The sequence below is a fragment of the Meriones unguiculatus genome, chromosome 3 (assembly GCF_030254825.1).
Source record: "Meriones unguiculatus strain TT.TT164.6M chromosome 3, Bangor_MerUng_6.1, whole genome shotgun sequence".
NCBI lineage: Eukaryota > Metazoa > Chordata > Mammalia > Rodentia > Muridae > Meriones > Meriones unguiculatus.
Window position 1 is genome coordinate 70,840,672 of NC_083351.1, and position 24,569 is coordinate 70,865,240.

General features: G+C 37.8%; 2 protein-coding genes and 1 pseudogene across 12 annotated transcripts in view; 2 read left to right on the plus strand and 1 right to left on the minus strand.

Moving 5' to 3' along the window:
• The window catches only part of Cald1 (caldesmon 1), a 172,662-nt gene extending 170,100 nt beyond the window's left edge, over positions 1 to 2,562 (plus strand). For 8 of the 11 annotated variants that reach the window (XR_009590745.1, XR_009590750.1, XR_009590748.1 and 5 more), the window contains one exon: positions 337 to 2,562. Coding sequence is in view for 5 of the 11 variants with exons in the window: in XM_060380167.1 (XP_060236150.1) it covers positions 337 to 342 (6 nt within the window). In the remaining 6 variants the exon portion in view is untranslated. Of the gene's footprint in view, positions 1 to 333 lie in introns of all 11 variants that reach the window. The other 3 variants (XR_009590746.1, XM_060380166.1, XM_060380168.1) reach the window with 1 other exon arrangement.
• A 4,651-nt stretch (positions 2,563 to 7,213) lies between these two features.
• Positions 7,214 to 24,569, plus strand: part of Agbl3 (AGBL carboxypeptidase 3) — an 87,749-nt gene continuing 70,393 nt past the window's right edge. The window contains exons 1-6 of the mRNA XM_060378786.1: positions 7,214 to 7,419; positions 8,375 to 8,600; positions 9,570 to 9,630; positions 12,970 to 13,155; positions 20,602 to 20,709; positions 23,922 to 24,060. Coding sequence (XP_060234769.1) covers positions 8,547 to 8,600; positions 9,570 to 9,630; positions 12,970 to 13,155; positions 20,602 to 20,709; positions 23,922 to 24,060 — 548 coding nt within the window. The 5' untranslated portion in view covers positions 7,214 to 7,419; positions 8,375 to 8,546. The remainder of the gene's footprint in view (positions 7,420 to 8,374; positions 8,601 to 9,569; positions 9,631 to 12,969; positions 13,156 to 20,601; positions 20,710 to 23,921; positions 24,061 to 24,569) is intronic.
• On the minus strand, positions 14,454 to 16,671 carry LOC132653233 (cyclin-dependent kinases regulatory subunit 1-like; annotated as a pseudogene).

Here is a 24,569-nt window from a genome sequence, read left to right on the forward strand (position 1 = left end):
ATGAGGCTGATGTGGCCTTGACTGACCTTTAAGTCATGTAGAACACTAGAACTTCACAGTCCTTACTGTAGAGTTCAAAACCATCTTGATTTTGAGTGCTGTGAGCAAAGAGGAAGGTCAAGGTAGGAAAGGAATCTCAAGGAGAAAGAAAAAGTGGAAAAAAAAAATCTTGGGGCAAAAGGGCATATTTGAATAAAAAGCCGGCAGTAAAGTTCCCTGTCATGTTGTTTATGTTTACTCTGTTGTGCCGTGAGTCTTCTTATTTTGTTTTTCTGGCAAAATCCATCCTAACGAAACACTGTGGACTGCTGATTTAAAGTTCTCTTTTCTCAGCAGGTCTGAAACAATCGGAGAAAGAACCCAACTGCAAGACGTTTTGCTGGGCCAGCTCAGTTGTAGGGGCTAATTGCTCTGTTTATATTTATGTTGATTTACTAAATTGGGTTCATTTTCCTTTTTTTTTTAAATTTCCAATATCCCAATAAACCCATATATATGCTCACTATATTTAATAACCACATCTAGAGATGTTCATGGTCAAAGTACTGCCTTTGCAGAGGAGCCTGTTTCCAAAGAAACCCATGCTGTGAAGTAGACTCGCTACTGTCGTCCCAACAGTGAGAACCACCACATCGGAAGTCAACAAAAAGAATTTGAGGTTAAGATTATCTGAGGAATGAATGCAGTATCTAGGGAGGAAATGAACCATAGGTTTTATTTTGTCTCAATACAGACATCATGTTTCTGCACTTTAGATTAAAGTATGGAAGAAATTATCTAAGTAGGCAATCAAAAGTAACCCATTTCAGATCTGATACAGGGCAGTAATGATTGTCTTTAAAAAAAGATGTACTGTTGACATATTGCTTTTTTATGTGCTGATTCATACCTAAATTGGGTGATTATTTTAGCTGACAGTGGTACTGATTTTTTTTTTTTTCAGGTTAGATGCTTTGCAGATTTCTTTGGTAGTAATTGTAGACTGAACCACATTTAGATAACCCAACTATGTAATGTATGTGCATACATGTCTACAGACACACTAATGGTAGACTGCTCTTTCATGTGCTAGACTATTATATTGCATAGTATGTCCTTGTAACTAACCAATATCACAGCTTTTGAAGATTAAAAATCACAATATTATATTAATATTTCATATTTGCCATGGAAGTTAGATATAGATATGTTTTCAATGCCTGATGATGTATAAGAAAAAAATGGGAAAAAAAAGAGATTAGAAGTGTCAAAATTAGTTGAGATTTCTTCTAAGACCTAGTCTTTAGTTTATAATTGAGGGCAGTCTTGAAGTCCAGTGTAAATTTTATTAAGACTACCATTTGGACGATGCTCAAACCCTGCTTTTTGTGACAGTGATGTTCCCAAGAAAAAGTTGACTTACATGATATCTAAGGTGTCCTCCTTCTCTAACATTTAGAATCAAGCATCTGGTGACAGTATTGCACAAATTAAAATTTATGTAGATGCCGAAACAAAGACCAATTTTGCCTCATGTAAAAGCATAGTGAGCAAAAAGCATGGCAGTCCTTCTATCTTTATGTGCTCAGACTTTTTAAATTAAAATTTTCTGCCTTTATTAGTCAGTTGATACTGTCATAAGTTGATAATATCTTAAAATTTCAAAAGTATATGTAAATTTTAAGTTTTATTTCTTCCTCCAAGGGTCCTTAGGGACTCACCATTCAGATATCAGATCCTATGTTAGCTTATATCTTTATTTTCTTCCCAACAGATAATGAAAAGTACTCTAGTGCCTTACAAAATGTTCTTATATAGAACATTCTATGCATACAGTATCATTGTACAAACTCATACCTCAGCTGACTTAACCAAAATTATCTTAGTCTCCATTCCTTCCACACTGGGAGAGTGTCCAAAATAACTATTTCCTAATCCACATATCTCCCTTCAAGAGGGAAAAGTTGGCTTGAGGGGTGACCACTATCTTGAAAAGTCTATTTTTCTCACAAATTAGTAAAAGTTAGTTGGATTCCCTAGCTTCTAGCAAACTTGGGCCAAAGGAAAGCCACTAAGACTACCCAAGTCATCTACCCACGACAGAGTAGACACAAGTCTATGATAAGATAAATAGAATGCACATGGCACACCTATGGAAATGACTTCCATCATTGGAGTAAAATGGGTCAAAGTTCGAGTTAAGGTGGATGGTGAGGGGTCATGGTTGTGTTCACAAAGGCTTTCTACTATTTTATAGGTCCTTTGTTGTTAAGCCTTTAAGAAAGTTCCAAGTTGTGAAAAGAATACTTTGATCCTACATTTTATTCCAAATTTGGATGACATGAGTTTTAGGGTAGAATTCTGTTCCGTTTAGATTTAATCTTTGAAAAGGCAAATTCCTCATTTACTTGGATTACAGTTCTCTGTCATCTTTAAGAGGGGAAGCTGCAAGCTGACTAGCATGTTCTGTGAATCTGCCATTGTTAAACATGTTCTTAACACTTGACATTTTTCACTGATAATTGATTGCTGCAATAAAATATATTGTGAAAATGCATCCACAATAAATGGAATTCTTCCAAATGTCTTTGCCTCATGCATTTTTCTGTGGTCTACTGATTGTGAGAAGTGTGTCTGTAACAATAAAGAGGATGGCAAGGCTCTTGTACTTCACATTGTATGTCAGTTTCACTCTATAAAGGAAAAAGCATTTTGAGACAGGATTTCATGTAGCCTAGGCTGGCCTGGAACTCATTATGAAGCCAAGAATAACCTTGAACTCCTGACCCTCAAGTGCTGAGATTACAAGTAAGTGTTAGCATGCTTGGCATAGCTGTAATTTAAAATATTTCTTATTACAGAGTATTTTCTAACCAAATGTTCAAAAGTACTCTGAAGTGGACCAGTGACAGAACATTTTAAAAATTCTCCTTAAAAATAAATGCAAAGGCTAGGTGCAGCAGCATGAGGTAGTGATCTGGTATACCTGGAAGGCTGGAAGAGGCATGGGTTTTGTTTGTCTTGTTCCCAGCTTTGTAGTTTGTGTGTTAGCTCATCCAACCCCAGCTCCACAGAGAATTCTTATTTCACTCCACTTCAGACTTGATAGCAGAATTTTGCTATGGCATGTTTTTTAAGGAACACTTAATGTATTTTTATAAAATATAAGCATCATATAATTGGTCTGGACAGGCCCTGAGAGTCTGCATTTCAAATGATTCTGATGCTGTGATGGCTCTGCTGTTTTGCAGACCTTGCTTTGGGAAGCCAGCTCTTCCCCTCCTCCTCTTTTCCCACCCACTTAGGTCTGTGGAGAATGTGTGCCTCAAACACTGTCAGTGAAAACAAATGAGAGCACCAACTAGAACCAGCACTTAATGCTCAAAACAGTATTAGCTAGGTGGCATTATTCCTGTTCACAAGGCAACTATGGCACAAAAAAGTCCAATAACATTTCAAGTACCTAACTAGGTACTATATAGTTTCAGAGACTACACTTAACCTGCTGTGCTATTGGTTCACCTACTAGACTCACTGAACAGACTCCTCCACCATTTCCGATTCCATAGGTCTGGGGTGGAGCCTGAGAATTTACGTTCTTAAAAAAAGTACTGAATAACAATGCTACTGGTCCCATCGGGATACCTTGTCAGAAGAGAGTAATGGCTGGAACCTGCCCCCTCGTGTTACTTGCGTGAAATACAGGCAATTGCTTAGAACTTAACACGTTTTCCACCCTTTTAATCTTTTCAATAATCCTACAAAACAGGTACTAGTCTATTATCCCCATTTTGCAGGTAAATAAATTGAAGTATAAAGAACTTCTAAAACATGCCAGGTCAGCAAGCTGTTTAGTCACAAGATAGATGATCACCAGTAAGATTCCTAAGGCCACATTCTTAATTACTACACTTCCTGGTGTGTCACAAAAGACTATTACCTGTAAGTGTGCCTTGAAGAGAGCCTACTGTGTGTGTGTGTGTGTGTGTGTGTGTGTGTGTGTGCTTGTGTAAGGAGAAAGGGCTGAAGCTGCTCTCCTCAGGAAGTTTACAGACAAGTGTGTGATAGCAAACACTAGACAATAACTTGACCAGGTAAGGAGACCCGTGTCCTTTTGACTCAGGTCTTTATCTTAACCCAACAAGAAGAATCCCAAGGGAACAAGCAAATGTGATGAAGGCATCTTTATGGGATGCCTTGAGCTGAGTCTTCGTCAGCTTCTGAGTGGAACAGATCTCAACATCTGAGCTTGGAAACACTCTGAGAGGTTGGCCCTAAAGTGGCATCGTAAGGCCAGATAATGCAAGAAACATGCAGACAGATACTTAACTCGCTTCTGGCTCCCTGTTCCTAGAGTGGCTTCATCAACTAAATTGTGTGAAGAGACCTGAGTCTCCATGATGCCTAACTCTGTGACATCATAAAGATGAATGCACTGGTCACTTTGTTTTCTTTTCTAGATCTCTTGTCTAATAAATTCTAAATAGCAAATTGTTCAAAATAAGTTATATTCCTAACATAACTTACATTTTTGCCATTTTACTAAAACAAAATTTTCCTCCTGATACCCATGCCAGTGATTGTGCTTTTGGTGGTAATGCAGTGTTGAGTTTTCGTTCCCTCTTTTATTCTTCTTTAATATTTTGATTCCTACTTCTATATCAGAGTAGAAGAGGGAAGTTACTGCAGGCTATATCTACCTCCTGAAAAGGTAGAAACTGGCTAGTAGCTCTCAGTGGTGAGACCAGAGAAGGCAGCACAACTCAGTAAGTAAGTCTGAGTTGTTTATTCAAGGCCTTATTTTCATTTTAAGAGCAAAGAATTTAATTTCTAGTCTATGCTACTATCTGAAATCAAAATTTTAAAAAATACTTTTAAACTAAAAATGAAAAACGTAGATGATTCAGTAGGAAAAGGCACTTCCCGCCAAGCCTGACAACACAAGTTCGATTCCCAGGGCCCACAGAAAGGAAGACAAGACTCCTACTAGTTGTACTCTGACCTCCCCAAATGCACTGGAGCATTGATGCTCCCCCATAAATGCAACACAAATAATTTAAAATTCAATTTTAAACATTTAAAGCAGATGCTTAAAAAAAAAAACAAAACTTCTCTTTAAGATGAAACTAGCTCCACCTAGCACTTCTTTCATGGTCTTTATATTTGCTGGGTTTGTTTTGTTTGTTTGTTTGTTTTTACCTTAACAAGGTCCTCTCTAGTCAACCATGTGGTATATTCTCCTGTTCAAATGCCATCTGGACAGAGAACTTCCCTAGCTACTCATCTGAGGGAACCATGCTGCCAAGCTACTCACCTCCAGCATCTGCTATGCTTATTTCTCTCCACAGCAGTTTTCATCTGCACGGTTCTATTGTTATTGTTTGTCTGTTCTCTCCCATGAGAATGTAATCTCCATTAAAAACTGTTCTGCTCCCTGCAATATCCTTGCACTGCCAACAGTCTCTGGTGTGAACTAACCAGTAAAGGTCAGACGAATGATGAATGAAAATTATTTCCGAAGTTTTTCTGAATTTCTAAGTAGTTCTCTTATGCACTGATATAATTTTTCTCTATATTCATTAACATATGTTAATATTAATAGTTGGGCTGAATGTATATGTGTGTGTGTGAGAGAGAGAGAAAGAGAGAAAGAGAGAGAGAGAGAGAGAGAGATATTTAAATCCTATCTTTACCTCTTCCATACCTGGTTGGGTTGTTTCTCAGAGCTTCATCTTGTGCACCTGACAGACTATGATCTTTATCCTTGACTAAAGTCCAACAGAAAAAAAAAATAGATTCCATGTATAAAGATTGTCTTAGCCTAATACTGTTTCCAATGGCACAATACCACCAGCTGGGTAAGCTTTAAGAAAAGAGGTCTAGTTTGGCTATGGCTGTAGAGATGCAGGTAAAGGACGCCCTGGCAAAGTCCTGAGGAACCATAGGGTACCCCTTAGCAGAAACAGGGAATGGACCTCCTCTGGTCTGTCCTATAAAGCCACTACAGTTTAATGATGAGAACTCTACAGTGATGGCCTCATTTCATCTTACCTCTGAATGGCCCCACATATAAGCACAAGTAAAGTTTCTGTTCTTAAGGTTTTACAATGACAATTAAATTTCAGCCCTGGGCTTCTGAGCCTCGAATAACAAACTCTTTAGTGTGTTACCTTCAGTGATGTCCATGTGGAATAAAACCAAGCATAACCATGAGGACCAATTTTCAAACGATCATGATCTATGGTACACTTTATTTCCTCAGGCCAATGTCCAAACAGAAGTCTCAAGCTTTTGAATTGCTGACAAACACATTTTCAGAAACTTACCAAATCTAGAGATGCTAACCGATTTCCATGCTTGAACCAACGTTGCCTTGCTCTTATTTTACTTTCAAGCCCATTATCCCTGCTTCTACACTATCACAAGTCTCAGTGCATATAACGTGGCCCGTGAGAACATTCTTCGTCATTTTTCAAACTCTATGTGGAAAACTGTTCCAATTGTATTATCCACTAAAGTTAAAGATGACCAATAAGTCTGTTATGGGGGTATCTTATTGATTTAAATGTGGCAAAAGGGGGGGGTAGTTGCTGTGTGAAAACGTTGGCTAACAAAGAATTTCTAAGCTGATAAAATTTTGAGAATTTAACCTCACAGAACCATGACTCCTCCAAATCAGGTACTTAACTCTCGTTTCCAGAATATGAATGGATGGCGAACGAGACTCAACCTTTTAACGCCAAGTTAAAATTACTGCATTCTTTTTATTAATGAAGAAAATTTAGTTTGGAAATTTAACTTGCCCCTGGTCAGGCTGTTAAAAGCCAAGTGAGCATCGAGACACAAGTCTTAAACAGTATGTTCCACTGCCTTCTCAGCGCAGGGACCTAGCAAACAAATTGCTCACACCCAGAACAAACTGCCATCGCGCCTTCCCCAACGCTAAACCCTTCCTCCGGCCCACAATTCTCAAACTTCTCCAAACTTTCGAGAGTTCACCTCAAGCCCCGGCGTCTCTTTCTCCCGCTAAAACCTCACCAGTTCCGCAGCCGTCACTAAGAGCCAAAGCTGCCCGAAGTCTCGCGAGAGTTCAGCCGTTGCCCCGGCAACGGGCAGCCTGCTCTCCATGGAGGGCGTGGCTGCGGCTGCTGACTTGCGGTGGTGTTTCCTCCCGCCCTGTTGTGGCCGGGTGCGTGTGGGACGTCCTGAGGTACTCTCGGCGAGGGTGGGTGGAGCTGCGTGGCGTGAGGAGGCCGGGGGAGCTAGGCAGCGGCGGGCGCGCCGCGCAGACGGGGGCGCGGGGCCCGAGTGAGTGCGAGGCTCCGCGCGGGCCCTGCCGAGCTGCCCGGGCGGAAGGCCTGGCGCCGCCGCTCGCCTCTCGGCGTCTTCTTCGGGCGTGGACGCTCCGGTTCCCAGCGCTCGCCCGCCCAGTCCGCGCAAGTAAGGAGACGCCGCCGGGTGCCCGGCCGCCGGCCCCAATTTCGAGCTGTGGTCCGGGCCCGAAGCGTCAGGCTCCGCCCTGACCTGTCATCTAGAAACAGCTCTGGCTTGCAATCGTTTATGATGAAGCTTTGCAAGGCCTTCTGTGCAGTCAGCGCCCCCGAACACTCTTCTGTAAACCACGTAAACCGAGGGTTGTCAAGTTTCGTGGGTTGCGTTCAGTGCACTCTCTGTAGTGGTCATGTCCAACAGAACTTTCTGTTAGCTGTTTGATGTTAGAAGATAATTATACAGTAATGATCAAAACTAAAGGGAAACTTCAGTTGTAGGCGCAGAAACTTCGGCCAACTGAAAGTTAAGGAGGAAGGGAAAGGGTTTTAAACTATTGCTATATTTTATTGCCTGAATAATTATAACTTTCCCTGCCTAATTTTTAATGCTTGAGGATAATACTGAATTTACTGTTGCTGTGTCCTGTTTAATTGTAAATATAAACTGTAAATGGACTGGCTATGTACTGTGAATATGTTTCAACTAAATTCTTTACATGATTTGTCTTTTTTGTTTCAACCGACTTTTTCAGTTTTAATTTTTGTTCGTAAAACATACTGGTTATAGATTTACTTATACCCCCTCCATCTCCTCCCAGATTCCCCTCCCATTTTATATCCACTCATGTTGGTGTCCTTATTTTAATTTTATTTAATTAAAATATAATCACATCTTTTAACCCCCTTCAAATCCTCTTAGATTCATAGTCTCTTTCTCATTATTATGGGTGTAAATAAATATATAAATGCAACCTGCAGAAGTCTGTTGAATGTTGCTTGTATGTATATATTTTTAGGACTGACAATTTGGTATTGCATAACCATTTAGGGATTTGTCTTGTAGTAATTAATAGTCTTAAACTCTTTGAAATTGAAGTTAATTTTCTGTATCCTTATTAATTTAGGTTTTAGAGATCTGGCACTGTTAATTAAATACATTTGGATGTGTTTTCGAGTATTCATTTAATACAGAACATTCACACCTTCGCTTAAAAGAAAAGTTGTCAAATAATTTTCCTAGAAATTTTATATCCTACCCACATAATAAAATAAATTGCAAGGCAGACACTGAAAGAGATGTCAGAAGATTCGGATGATTCAGACAGAAGTATCAGTGATGACGATGACTCGGTATGTCTCTTTTACTTCACACAATTTGAGATAAAAATATATTATAAAGCATATATTCCCAATTAAAACACTGTAGAATTAATTTAATGTAAAAATAGAATGGATGATGAAATAATTTTCATGGGAGTTAGAAAATAACTTGATTGAAAATGTATAATATACCCTACTTAGAAAGAAACAAGAATAGATTTTTCTTGAAGAGGCTATCAACTTGAAAATGGGGAGGGGAAATGGGAGAGGTTGGAGGAAGGAAAGGGAGGGGCAAAATGGTCTATTTCAATTAAAAACATTTTTTAATGGAAAAAAATGATTTTTTTTCTTGAAAAAATACTGGGGTAAAATTATTCTAGATTTTATTAAGGTGTGTATAAGTAATCATTAAGATTTTTTTTAATCTATATCTGTTTCCGTATGTGCTAATCGTGTTAATATGCACCATACTAGAAGCATTGGTGCTCCAACCAGTGTTCTTGTGTTCCACCATAGTGCATTAATGGGACTCTTTAATACAGAAGGAAAGAATGTGGAAAGTAGAAAAAGGAAGAGGAAGGATATAGTGTTTGAAAAGACAGTGTCTGGTCCCACATCCTGTTCTAAGAGATTTTTTTAAATTATGAATTATAGTATGAATTATAGTATGTTTAAAGTTCCAAAATTATATATAATTCTCTAAGTCCATAACTCTCATTCTCCAGTTGTTTTCCTAAGAGTTCCAAGTATCGTTAAACTTTATTCCTTCTCTGCAGTCATTATCATGGCCATACCCTGTGGAAGAGGAGGAATAAAGATGCAAATTTTAAGGTTCCCCCCCTATATTGGAGCCACTGCTTTGGGGCCGTAAACCAAATAATTGTTGGAGTCTTCCATTTATTAAAGATTAAAGACAATCACAAGTACTAAGGTATATGTTAAGTAAAACTCTAGATCTTGATATTCTTCTTCTTAAATTTTACAATTCTTTTGTTTCAGGATGACGAACCATTCTTGAAATTTGTAAGTGATGACATTCATCCGTGTACACTACTAGCAGGTTTGACCTCATCTATATGTATTTTCCTCCCTTTTAATCATGGAACCTTGAATAGGTAAAAAGTAGGATGAGGAAACTGAAAGTTAAATAGAGATTTAGTAAAACTGGATATTCTGGTGAGTAGGGAGAAAGAAATATACCGCTTTGGAATTGAATCTTTTCAGGGTGGTTTTAAGAAAACCTGGTTAATATTAGAAAGTAATGAATAAAGTTAAATGAAAGCAGAAAATGTAGCAAACTTTGTGAAAGACTGTTTAACATAAGGAGTTACCTTTTTATTTTATTAAAAACATAGAAATATTTTTAAAACCTCGATGCATTTGTTCAGTGATTCAATATATAACAAATATAATGTATTAGAAATACGTTTATTTTAGTGATGTATTGTTGCATAAATAGCTTTTAATAATGCTATTCATTTGTAAGTATGTGTGTGAGCATCCTGATGTACACTAGATTTTTTAAAATGTATGCATTTACAGTTGTACTATCAAATTCCAAAACATTTCCAGTAAATATGCACATATCTAAAACAGTCCACTACTGATGTTAAAGTCTTTTTACTTGTCTTTGTTACCACCATCCTAAAACAAATTACTTTTAAGATCGTTACTCTTCTTAAGCTGGTATGTGTCATCATTAGACTTTCTGTGGCTGTGACAAAAATACCATGACCAAAAGCAGCTTAGGAAGGAAAGGGTTTATTTTATCTTATTACTATTGGTCACACTCCATTACTAAGGGAAGTCAGGGAGGACCTTGAAGAACAGAGCATAACCAAAGCAGAAGCCATGGAGGAATGCTGCTTACTGGCTTGCTGAGCTTGCTTTCCAAGCAAGCTTTACACCTGTGAGCTGTGCCCTCTCACATCAATCATTAATCAAGAAGATGCTCCACAGACTTGCCCACTCACCAGTTTTGTGGAGGCATTTTCTCAGGATTCCTTTTTCTCAGATATGTCTGGGTTTGTGTTGTTGACAAAAATCAGCCAGCATAGTATATATCTTTCTAAATTTTCTCTTTATAGTGTATATATGTATATATACATATATGTGTAGTATATGTGCATATATAAAGTATGTATGTATATATAAGTATGTATACATATACCTATACTGGAAGGAATTGTATAGCACTGTTCTGTGGACACTTCCTTGCTGCTCCTTTTTCTTTGTTCATTCATTTGTTTTGTTTTTGCTTTGGCATCTAATGGAAGACAGGATGTAACTCTTTGTTTTAACTGGTATATTGTTAGAGCAGTTGACAATTATTTTTACAGGCTTACTGTCTATTAATATTTCTTCTTGTTATGAATTGCTCATGCATGGTAATTCTTTGATTTTTGCTTATGTTGCTTCCATCATTTAGAATTATTTTCAATATGGTTGGGTTTATCACTCATTTATGGCTTTTCATTTTTATATTATTCAAATTACAAAGACATTCTATACCCAAAGTCATGAGTATACTCATCAAAGAAAGAAGCTTAAGTACTTCTCTGTATTGATCTAAATTTTGATATTTAGTTTCTCACATGAGTAGGTTTTATCTTCTGATTCATAGGTAGCTACAGTGTCATTTGGTAATATGTGGGATTATTTATTGAAATTTGTTCATTTTTGTCACTGATTCAAAAATGTTACCTTTACCGTATATTTGACATGTTAACTTTTTCAGGTTCTGAATCCCATCTTTCCATTCCTGGACTCATGAGACACCATTAATGTTGTAAAATATGGCTTTAAATGTGATATTTTGGTATATGTTAGGACAAGTATCTCTTCTGAGTCTTCTTTCTCTGATTGAGTAAAAAGTTAGAAACAATCTGAATATCCAACAATAGGAAGTTTATTACATATTTCACACACAGTTGGTTTGCAGGTATCTATTGTACTATGCACTTTAGGGATGGCTTTTATAAGTGAAGATGTAATTAGTCAAGAACCACAAATGATTTCTGATAGTCATATCAAAATAATTCTAAAGTACTAGTGTAGATACTCATCTGTGATATACATTAAATAAAGTCACAGTCACATGTTTAAGGTGATCCAATTTTGGTAAAGCCTGTTAAAATGTAACTTTGACACATTTAAGGAGTTGTTTTGAGCAACAACAGTTCAGAAATTTGGTACTTAAAACTGGAATGAGTTTGGGAACACTACCTAGATCACACACAAGGGAAAGACTTAAAAAGTGAATGCATAAACAAGGCAAATAAAAATTTAAAGTAGAGCAGAGAACTTATTTGGATCCTAGTGGAAAGTTCCTGGAATTTAGTTCACAGGTTCTGCAGTCATATAACAGAAGGGAAATAAGCTTAGAAGGAATTTCACATCAAACTGATGCCATACCATTTCATACTGACAGAAAAGGCCATGCACTGCCTGCTAAGGGTAGGTTGTAACTATATGACTACACACTTTTGGGGTTGGGTCACAGTGAAAAACTTGTGACTTAGATATCAATAGCAACTTTTAGGAATACAGTTCCAGTAAGTAGTGAGGTTATATTTAACTCATTGCAGGAGTGGTATGGTTAAGAACTCAAATAAAGAGCTCGAGAAAATAGATCATTTAGTAAAGCCCTCACAAACATGAGGACCTGAGTTTGGCCATAACAGTATCTGCATGGTGGCTTGCATGGATAATCCCAGCACTGGAGAGGTTTATGAGACAGGAAGATCTGTAGGGCTCACTGGATAGCCAGTCCATCCTAATTGATGGGGTATGGGTCAATTAGAGAACCTGTGTCAATGGAGATAGACAGTGTTCTTTTTTTTAATAAATTATATATATATATGCATGCATATATATATATATATATACAACATTATTTATACAACACCAGATCTTACTGTAGATGATTATGAGCCACCATGTGGTTGCTGGGAATTGAACTAGGACCTTTGGAAGAACAGTGAGTATTCTTAACCTCTGAGCCATCTCTCCAGCCCCCTAGCCAGTGTTCTTAAGGATGACACCAAAGGTTGACCCCTGGCCTCTGGGGGGCTCTCCTCAGTACACATACACATTTAAAAGTCAAATTTAGATAATTTGCTGGGAAAGCTTCTAGAAACAGACATTTTAGAAGATTGCTAAGAAATCTTGTAAAATAATACTGTATATGTTAACCAACACTTTTAACTAATATAAAGATCAGTTGTTACAAAATTTCATTTAGATATTTAGAATGTCATGAATTACTAAATAGTTAAAATAATATTTATAAATATGCATAAATTAAGTAGGTTAAAAGGAAAATAAGAACTGTATGAAATATGTAGGAATTGGTGTTTCCCTTCTGGGCGCTCATGATTGTATTTGAATTCTCTTTCAGCTGATTCTATTGTTGACCCATTCTTCCCTCGGACCACACAAATTTTATTGGAGTATCAGTTAGGACGATGGGTACCTCGCCTCCGTGAACCACGAGATTTATATGGTGTCTCTTCTTCTGGTCCACTGAGCCCAACACGGTGGCCATACCACTGTGAGGTCATTGATAAAGAAGTCCAACATATTGGTATGTTTTTAGAAGTTGTGGGATTCAGACATCAGCAAACTTATCGGTCTTGATGTTAATGAGGACACTAATGATGAAACAACTGCATTCCAGAAATATAACATAAGCCATATGTTTAAATAAAAATTTCCTACTAGCTATACAGGTTTAAAAGTAGAATTAATTTTAAAATATATTCTATTTAGTTATAAAGTATATAAAAATATTTCATTTTCTTTTTGCACAAAGTCATCCAAATCTGGTATACATTTTAAACTTACGGACATCTCAGTTCAGACTATTCATATTTCACTGCGCTTGAATAGAGGATTTAAAATATATACCAGACGGGACATGGTAGCACGTACCTGTCATTATAGCATGCTAGGTGCTGAGGCAGAGGATTGCAAGTTCAAGGCCACCCTGAGCTATGTATCACCAGATCCTGTTTCAAATATAAATCTCGTATCTATACTAAATTTGAGCAATTGAAAAGATAATGACTATTCAGTGAGACATACTGGGACTGTGCCAAAGTTTCATAGTACTCATGAGCTGCAGTCTCACTCATTTTTGCTCTTCCACTCTGGCCCCCTAGTCTCTTTTCTTCAGTTCCTTTGTCTCTGCCTTTTTTTTCCCCACCTCTTATTTATAGACATGGATGGACTGTAGAAGACCTGTTTAAAGTGTATTTTTGTTGTTTTTTCTTTATTGTGGTATTCTCAAATTTGTTTTCTACTATCCTAAAAAGAGCTCGTAGACTTATGTCCATAGTCAGACAGTGGATATAAAGACAGTCAAAAACATCCCCATTGCTGAATACCTTCCTCCTGCTTTCTTTCTTTCTTTCTTTCTTTCTTTCTTTCTTTCTTTCTTTCTTTCTTTCAGATTATAAAAATTTCCTTTAATCAAAGCTTGTAACACAGATTTGTCAGATAAAATGGCAAGTTTCCAATATACTGAGACATAAATCCATAAGTCACAATAAATACAGTACCCAATAGTAAAAACTACAACAACAAATTCACACCATCCCTGTAAGAGCCATGATCTGATTTTCACATGCATCTGAGAGATGGCGAATATGGTCTGCTGATACAGAGCACACTAGGGCTTGAGGTCACACTCATCTGACAAGGCTGTGGCATTGGCTCAACTCAAGAAGCAATGCAGGCATAAGCACTTCAAACAGTGTATTGAATCAACACTTTAAATATCAAAGTGGGAAATAAGAAAGCAACATGATCACACTATCAGAAAGATGGTAGGAAGTAAGGACAGCTGTGTAAAGTTTGAGACTGAAAGTTGGCTCACCAGCTTCATTTCTTTGGCTTCTTGGGTAGTGGCTGCTGCAACGGTAAGATGTGAGGCCCTGGTTCATGGATCATATAAAGGACCCATCCCTGACTCTGCTACATGCCAAGGTTTCTCCATTCAGATCAAAAGGGTTTTAGGGATCAGCTTGGCTATGTCCTTGGGCAATATGACATGTTAGTACTCGAACTCCTCATTGTTGTATTTGTCTGAATAGTAAATTTGTTTGAATGACAAAACGGCTCTGCCCCTCACTACTAGCCTCCAAACAACTCCCCTGCTGCTTTTTTTTCCATTGTTGATTGTAGAGTCCACATATTCTGTTACTATGTAGAATTCTAATAAAACTTTTGTGAGTGGATAAAATTTAAAACTATCTGTATTTACCACAGTGCCTACTGAAGTTAAATGCTCCCCAGGAATTCTTAAAAACTAAATTTTCTTCTTACATTATCTGATTTTAGATAGGTAGGTATCATACAAGACAGGAAGTCAATAGATAGGGACACAGAGAAGCAAAGAGATTAATGGTTTTACTTATAGAGAAAAAAGCCACAATTTTTCCTAACTTCCAAAGTTTAGGTCTAGAAATATACAAAGAATTCATCTTGAGTGAGGTAACCCAGACCGACCCAGAGAGATGCACATGGTATGTACTCCTTACAAGTGGAGTTTAGGCATATAGTACAGGATAAACATACTATGAGGCACAGTCACAAAGAAAATAAGTAATAAGGAGGAACAAAGGGAGGATGCATAAATCTCACTCAGAAGGAAAGACAGAATAGACAGAGGTGATGGCTAAAGACAGGGAACAAAGTAGGAGAGGGGGCACAGAGAAATATGAGGGTGGAGATCAGACCTGGGGAGAGCCAGGGCAAGAGAACAGAAGGCCTGTAGAGACAAGAGAAACTGAGGGTGGGGATATCTCACCCTCAAGCTGGAGACCTAAGTCAGGATAGGCTCCTGAAAGGACATGAGAGGGATTCAAGAAGAGACTCCTAGTAGCAGAGGCCATAGAGATGGAAGAGGACATTCTCTAACTAAACTAGTCTTCTAGTAAAGGGTAGAGAACACCAACCCCCCACAAAAACTTCAACCCAAAATTTACTCTGCCTGTAAGATACGCAGGGATAAAGATAGAGCAGAGATTGAGGGAATGTCCAACCAAGGCCTGGCCCAACCAAAGACCTACTGTATGGGAGAGTGCCAACCCCTGACACTATGAACAACACTCTGCTAAACATGCAGACAGGAGCCTGACAGAGTTATCTTCTGAGAGAGAATAATCAGCAGTGCCTCAAAACATGCTGACACTCAGCCAAACATTGGCTGATGCTTAGGAAATCTTGAGGAACAGTAGGAGGAAAAAGTACCTGGAAGTGTCAGGAGCTCCAGAAGAAGACCAAGAGAGCCACCTAATCAAGGCCCAGAAGGGTTTGCTGAGACTGAAGCATCATCAAGGACCATGCATGAACTGAACCTAGGCCCTTCTACAAAAATGTAGCAGGTGGGCAGCTTAGGCCTCATGTGTGTCCTCTAGCAGGGGAAGTGGGGACTGGACACAGACTCACTTGCCAGCTTTTTGGTCACTTTCCCCTGGCGGGACTGCCTTATCAGGCCACAGGGGAAGAGGACATGCTCAGTCCTGATGCAACTTGATGAGCTGGGGTAGATGGGAAAGGGAGCTCCGCTTTTCTGAGGAAAAGGGGGGCAGGAGGGAGAGGGTAGAAGTGGGAGGCTGGGAGGGGACGGGCCTAGAAGGATGTAAAGTGAATAAAACAAATAAATGAAAAAATGAAAAAGAATTCATGCTTACTATTATAAGCATCACATTTACAGAGATGTCGTTATATTTCCAGTAGTTTAGGGCATCTCCAGCTTGTCCTTTCAGCTCTATCATTCTACCTCTCCTGCAATAGTTTACTTCTTTTGCTCATATACCAAGGAAAGTAATACAGAAAGCAAACAAACAAAATGAACAGCGCCATGTACTAAATCTTAACTCTCTGAAAGTCCTTTTTATGTCTCGCGTCATAACCCATTTTCCAGCTGTGTCGGGAGAAGGGAAATGGAGCTGAAAGGGGACACTCCTGCTTCTCCTGTAGCCTCTGTCTGTGTTCTCTTCTGCAAACGTGAGAGAATGAGAGCAGAAGAGATCCAAAGGGAAGAGAGAAATGAGGCCGTGGTACATTTACTGTTTCCCAGTGTGCCCTGACCCATGCTGACTCCACTTAGCAACGTATCCCTATAGCTGGACAGCCCACTTTCACATCCAGACTGCATCCTGTTCTTATGTTTCTGGTGCTTATTTTCAACCTTCATTTGGCTTTTAGTGATTAACACCAGTGACCAGGATGGAGAAAGTCTCCATACCCAGCTTACTTGATATACTCCCAGCTTTTGGATTAGAGCAGTTATTATATTTCTAGCTTCTAGTAATTCTAAATATATTTTCTTACCAAACTCCTATTTTTAAGAATAGTTAGATTTTTTGGTGCCATATTTCAGGTGTCTTGAATGTTAGACTTTGAGCTTTATGAACCCAGCTTCTATCCTGAATGAAGATGCAGAGGCTCCAAGATACAAGTACATATAGAGCCTTCAGCATTGGTTTTACCAGATCCCCAGAGTCATGATGGAAGCATCAAAGCTACTAGTGAAACACTTTGCACATGGTGAGAGCTTCATTTGGGGCTGTGCCATGTTCTTCTGTTCAGTCTTTGCTCTATAATATTTGAAGGCTGTGCAGGTTATTAAACAGCAACATCCATACATCGTTTATGCAGGAAGAATTAGGATTTGCTCCCAGGTATCTGACAACTTTTCCTGTTTGCTACTATTTCAGAGCCTGTTTTTCATGGTCTGGCACATTCTTCTGAATTGCTTTTCTTAACCAAGTTGAAATATTTGACAGGACATACAAGACTAAACAGAACTCCACTTGTAGACTGAATTTATTTAAAGGCAGAGAAAGGGTGCAGCAAAACAAAAAGCTTCTTTGGCAAATGTTGGCGACCAGGAGACATCCTGGGACAAGTTCCCCATAGTCTTAATCAACATATGCACATGCATACACACAATGACTTCTTCTGATTAAAACAACAACTGTGCAGTGAATCTGCCTTGGAAACTACAGCAAATCACAACTAAGGTTTTGTTTTGTTTTGTTTTGTTTGTCTCTCCTATTATGCCAATAAAACAGCTTATTTAACTGTATTGCCAAATTAAGGATATCAGTTAATAAACTTTTGGGGGTTATCAGAGTATTCTAAAACCTTAAATAGTTCATCTACTAATCATACTATCCTTTTCTTACCTAAGAGTCAAAGCTAGACATCCAGTGTGCCATGTAGATAAAAAAAGTAGAGCTTTTCTCTATCCCAGTTGTATACACAATTATCTATTGTGAAAGTCTTTCCATATTAGCTTATGTACCAATCTTTTATGATTATTACATTGTATTTCATTAAGTAAATCATAATTTAATTGCTCAGCTCTAATTTTGTCTTTTAGATGCCCACCTGTCTTTACCCAGATTTTGGAATACTTAGCCTGAAACTTCAGTACTGTAGTAGAGTCAATAAAATAATTTGGCATTCATCCAGCTTATTTTTACTGTATACATGTCTCTTAGCTGAAATTGGAAGTATGACTATACTTTTCAGAAGTTATCAGAGTCATGTAATACTGAAAAACTACTCCATATTGAAAGAGGCTAAATACACATTATGAGGTCCATCTGGTGGCACATACCTGTACTTGCACCAAATGGAGGTGGAATAGGAAGATCCTTAAATTCAGGGTCAGCCTGAGATACAGAGTAAGTCTGTATTTCAAAATTTTAATACAATTTTTTATTTACTATAATTTATTCATTTTGTATCCCAGTTGTAGCCCCCACCCTTGTTTCCTCTCAATCCCACCCTCCCTTCCTCTTCTCCCCCCATGCCCCTCCCCAAGTCCACTGATAGGGAGGTCTTCCTCCCCATCCATCTCACCCCAGCCTATCAGATCTCATCAGGACTGTCTTTCATAGTCTTCCTCTGTGGCTTCGTAAGGCTGCTGCTCACTCAAGGGGAGGTGATCAAAGAGCCAGCCCCTGAGTCCATGTCAGAGACAGTCCTTGTTCCCCTTATTATGGAGCCTGTTTGGACACTGAACTGCCAGGGGCTACCTCTGTGCAGGGGGTCCAGGTTATCTCCATGAATGGTCCTTGGTTGGAGTATCAGTCTCAGGAAAGACCCCTGTGCCCAGATTTTGTGGTTCTGTTGTTTTCCTTGTGGAGCTCCTGTTCCCTCCAGGGCTTTGTGTCTCCCCTTTCTTTCATAAGATTTGCTGCACTATGCCCAAAGTTTGACAATGTGTCTCAGCATCTGCTTTATTACTCTGATGGATAGAATCTTTCAGAGGCCCTCTGTGGTAGGCACCTGTCTTGTTACTTATTTTCACCTTCTTCTAATGTCTATCCCATTTGCCTTTCTGAATGAAGATTGAGCATCATACCCAGGGTCCTCCTTGCTTAGCTTCTTTTGGTGTACAGATTTTAGTATGATTATCCTATATTATGCCTAATATCCACTTATAAGTGATTATATATCGTGTGTGTGTTTCTGCTTTTGGGATAGTTCACTCAGGATGATCTTTTCTGGTTCCCACCATTTGCCTGCAAATTTCATGATTTCCTTGTTTTTAATCGCTGAGTAGTATTCTATTGTGTAAATGCACTACAATTTCTGTATCCATTCCTCAGTTGAGGGACATCTGGGTTGTTTCCAGCTTCTGGCTATTACAAATAAAGCTGCTACAAACATGGTTGAGCGAATGTCCTTGTTGTATACTTGAGCATCTTTTGGATATATGCCTAGGAGTGGTATAGCTGGATCTTGAGGAATCGCTATTCCTAGTTGTCTGAGAAAGCGCCAGATTGATTTCCAGAGTGGTTGTACAAGTTTACGTTCCCACCAGCAGTGGAGTTTTTAAATTACAAATAAAACACATAATTCAATGCAATGTGTAGTTGTAAAGTGTGTCCTTATGCTACTGGTACAACGAGTAAAATCTCTGTTATCTATTGGTTACACCAAACCAATATTAATGATATTGATGGTTGTATTAAGGTTGTACAGGAGGAATTCTTCTTTGTTGGAAATACAGAAGTATTTGGAACAGATTTAGTACTGTGTTGTTAAATATTTTAGGGAAACAATTCTGGTTTGTTGTTGTACATTTTCTACATATATCCAATTGTTTCAAAATAAGTTAGAAAACAACATACCTAGGAATAAATCTAACAAAGTACATAGAAGTCTTGTATATAACCAGAAAGCATTATCAATACAGATTTTTAAAGATTTAAGTAAATAGAGAGTATTTTCAGAGAGGATTATAGAACCTGGAGAGACCCAGCTAATGCAGATGGTACCATGCCATGGGCTTGTGAACAGGATAGAATAAAGGAGGGAGCATGCTGAGCACCCGCATCTCCTTTCTGGTCCCCAGCCTTCAGTGATGTGGTGTAAACTGAGCTGCTCTGCTGTGCCACCCCTGCCATGATGGAGAAACCCACTGAAACCATGAACAAGACTAAATCTTTTCACCCTTAAGTTTCTGTCAGTTGTTTGATCAGAGTCTCTAAAAAGTAACTAATATAGAGGGAGACAGTGTATTCATAATTTGGAGGGCTCATTCTCTTGAAGGTCTCAGTTATCCCCAAACTAATCTATAGATTCAATGTAATCCCAAACAAAAATTCTAATTGGAATTTTTGTGGAAGTCTAAGAATATTCACTCTTCCCAGAGAGAGAAGAACCGTAAATATGTTTACAAGGTTAAGGGATGACCAAGCAAAAGTCTGAACACAAAGGAAGCAAAAAGTAAAACGTGGGATGAGCAAGATATTTAGAGATGGGATAAAATGGCATGGAAAACTCAAAAGAAATAGAAACTGTATAGTTTCTGAGCATAAAATAACTGGCACTGAACTGGACAGTAATTTAGACAAGGTGCATATCCAGTCATGCGTTTTGTTACAGTATGACAATGTTATTCCTTGTAATGAACTAGGATAGGCATATATCAATTAGTAACTTAAAAGCATGTATTAACTTATTGTGATGTCACATTTAAATAATATCCCCTTCTTTCTTCCAGAGTGGACTCCTTTTTTTCCTGAGCCAGTGTATGTCCCAACAGGCCTGGAAATAGAACCTGTTTACCCAAACTCCAAGGAAGATACTGTGGTTTACCTAGCTGAAGATGGTGGGCATACACTCTAAAAACATTACTGTAAAACATAATTGGTGCCTGGTTTGATGGCTTAGGTCGACTTATTGTTATTGATAGAGGAAACTTCAAATTTCTAGGAAGTTCCTGTTTTCTTAAAAATGTATGGCTACATGTAATTCAAATGCTTAGTGCTGATTATGTTTTTGAAGACATACTTAAAATATGCTGTCCATTAAAATGGAGAGTTACATATAGAATGAATTATGTTTTGTATGTTTTCAATTATAAATCTAGTGATGCTATCTGCAAAAATTATTATTCTGTATGTACAGTTTACCTTTGTAGAACCATTCAAATGATTTTTCTGTTGCTTTTATCCCTGTTTGGTGCATTATTATGTTAGCATCTTTAAAAGAAAAGAAAATAGTTCACAGTGCAAATGAGATTCCAAGATTATTTTCCAGGAAAGTCTTCCTCACTACAAGATCAGCACTGGCACTCTGAGAGCTCTACAAACACAAGTCTTATCTGCCTTTATGACAGTGCATGCTAAAACCCAACAGTAATCTGCACCAGGGGCCCAGACTGTCCCTGAAGCACTAATGTCAGGGTTATGGGACCCTTATGAAACTTCATCACCAGAGCTTGTTGTCTTTTTGTTTCTATCTATTAAAATAGCTTCTAGGGTGGCATGCATATTTAGAAGGCAAGTGTGGCAAAGAAAATTTCACACTGTTTCTATACAGTAACAATCTCATATTCACACTCACACATAACCAAACATTGAAGTGATAATAAGTACCTCTTAAATTTTAAACGTTTTTTTTTTCAAATATTTACATGACTAACCTGTGTTAGAGCTTTCACACATAACTGAAATAAGGTCTTCTTAAAAAAATTGTTTTAAGTTAGTAAGGATCCTGTCAGAGTTTACATGAGGTAACTTATGAGTGCTTAATGAGATTTAATGACTTTACAAGAGTAGATAGAGCTGAAGGAGGAGGCTGCAATGGAACAATGACCTTTCTGCTAGGTAAGAATTGGAATGGTTTCTAGACCCTAGAACCTTTAACTATTTGAAAAGGCTCCTAAGCAGCTGGCTTTCAGTAGAAAACCATACAGCCACTTGTGGCACTGGTAGGAGGAGATAACCGAATGTCACTCTCCTCCCACATCCTCAAGTTCTACCAGAGCTTCCTGCTGTACCCAGGCAGAAGCTCAAGGACCCTCCCAGACAGCCCATAAAGAACAGGCTCTCCAGAAACAGGTAATGGAGAGAAAGATGCAGTGGGAAGAGAGTAGATGTTGGGCCTGTGGGAGAAACTTTATATTGCTGTTAAAACCACTTAATCTTATTTAGCATTAGCTCTTGACAGTTGTGAAATTCTAACTTTAAATGTTTTGAAAGGAAAGCAATAGAAATGAGATTTAAATATGAAAACTCTGTCATATGCTGAGTTTCACCCAGCATATCAAAGATTTGAAAATATTTCTATTTCTCCATTTTTTACTAATGATAAAAATAGAATAGGAAAAGACTTCAATAGGTAATATATAAGTTAAATACCAGTGAAAATTAAAAGTTCATAGGAAATTGCAACTCTAGGATAGGATATGGAAAACTAACATTTTACTTTTAATTTCTAGTATTCTTTTTTGTGTGTGCATGCATGCACATATATATGAGCATATGGAAGTGAGTGGAAGCCTTGTGCATCATTCCTCACGTGTTGTACACCTTGGTTTTTGCAACAGGGTGTCTCATAAACCTGGAATTCACTGACTAGCCCAGATTGGCTGGCCCAGGAAGCCCTAGGGTCTGTCCGTCTCTGTCCCCAGTGCTTAGATAGAGCCTCTTCCAGTGCACCTGACTTAAAAATGTGGGTCCTGGAGATGGAACTCAGGTCCTCCTTCTTGCTCAGCAGACACCGTACTAACTGAGCTATCTAGCTCCCTGGCCTTTAAGCACCTATCACCTGTCTGTCTTTCTGTCTGTCTGCCTGTCTATCTATCTATATATTGTGCAAATCCAAGTTTCTAATACTTCTGCCTGGAAAACTTTAATATTTCTTATATTGCAAATTAATTCTCTATCTCAGAAAAAAAATGTCTATTTTATCTTATAGCACTTGAAAAATGTCCCAGACTTGTAACCTTATTCTTACAGAGATATGTCTGTTGTTCCTTGAACCTTTTAAAACTTTCTTTTGGTGTCAGTGATAATGTCAGAATCTCAATTATTGTTTCTTCACACTTTTCTTCTGCTTAATCCTCATATGTTAGGTTATTTGGTACTATCTAACAGTTCTTGGATCCTACATGCTTATTTTGTTTGTTTTGTGTTGCTTTTGTTTTTAGAAACTTCTGCTTGAGTTTTTGCTGTTTTTGTTCACCCTCTTCATGTTTATTGAGTATTTTCTTTGCTCATCAGAGGCAGTTTCAACTTAAGTTACTGTTTTTCACTTGTCGTATTCTATCCAATGCTTTCTTACTTTGCTTACCTAACTCCTTCCTTTAACTGATAAAGCAAGCATTATATTAGACTAGCATTATATTAGACTTTGTTATATTAGACTGGTTATGTAGTTTTCTCTCTTGACCCATGTCTACAGTAATTTCTCTGTGTATGTGCGTGCATATGTATATGTGTTGAAATCCTCTGGTTGATAGCTGGAGATCCTATCTAGGTGTTAAAGAAAAGCAAAGAATTTTTATGTGTGAAAACAAAACAAAAATCCATGGCATAACTCTTTACGTATATGAGATTTTAGGGTATATGTGTGATGATTCAATCAGCTTCAGGATTAAGTTAGTATTAGATGTGGTTTTGGTCTTTACAGCACACAGGATTCAGATCCTCTACATCATATATTTAGGGTGATGCAGAGGAAATATCTCAGTTCTGGACCATAGACAATAGAACTTTCGGTAGTTCAAGAAAGTATTATAAATTTGCTCACAATAGTATTCTTACTGTTGCAAGATTAAAAATAAACACACTGTGTCCTAAGCAGAATCCAGACTTTGGTCTCTGACTTTAAACCTTTCTAGTGTTTAAAGTTTTTCCCAAGTACAGCTTTCAGTCCAGCCCACGAATGCCGGTGCAGTATGTTTTGTCATTCTGCTCAAAGTGTTATTTCTTATTCCTGTAATGCTTTTTTTTGGTCTTTAGATGATTTGGAAACATGTTGTATGTGGAATTATCTGGATACCTTACTGTCACTTATTTGGTCTTTTCTCCTCAGCTTACAAAGAGCCCTGCTTTGTGTATTCCCGAGTCGGGGGTAACCGAACATCACTGAAACAACCTGTGACTACCTGTGACAACACTTTGGTCTTTGAAGCAAGGTTTGAAAGTGGTAATCTACAGAAGGTAGTCAAAGTGTAGGTTTTAATTATTTTTATTAGAGGAAGTAGGTCATTAGTTGTTTTCTGAATTAGGTAAATTAAAGTTCTTAGTATCTATTACTTAACTATAATTCTCAAATGCTAATTAGGGTGTTAAGGACTTAAATTTATTTAACCCATTCCTAGGACAGATTTATAACTACATACACGGGCATTTATAAAAAGTTGCTTGGTAAGGAAAAGTCACAGCCAGAAAATATTAGTATCTAAATAAATATTACAGTGAAAAATGTTTTCCCTCGGTTAAGTATCTTCAGTGGCTAAGTACAGAGTACAGATATCAGATTTTTTTTTAACTGGGAGTTCAAATTTTGTCATTTATGTAATTGTGTTACTTTATGTTTACTTTCAAGCCTCTCTCAGTTATACTTGTCTTATACCCTGGAAATGGAATTATTAGAAAATGAAATATATTCCTGAAGAGAAAAATTAAACATTGATTTTTTTTCTTCAGTTTCAATAACTCTTTAGCCATTAATTTTATA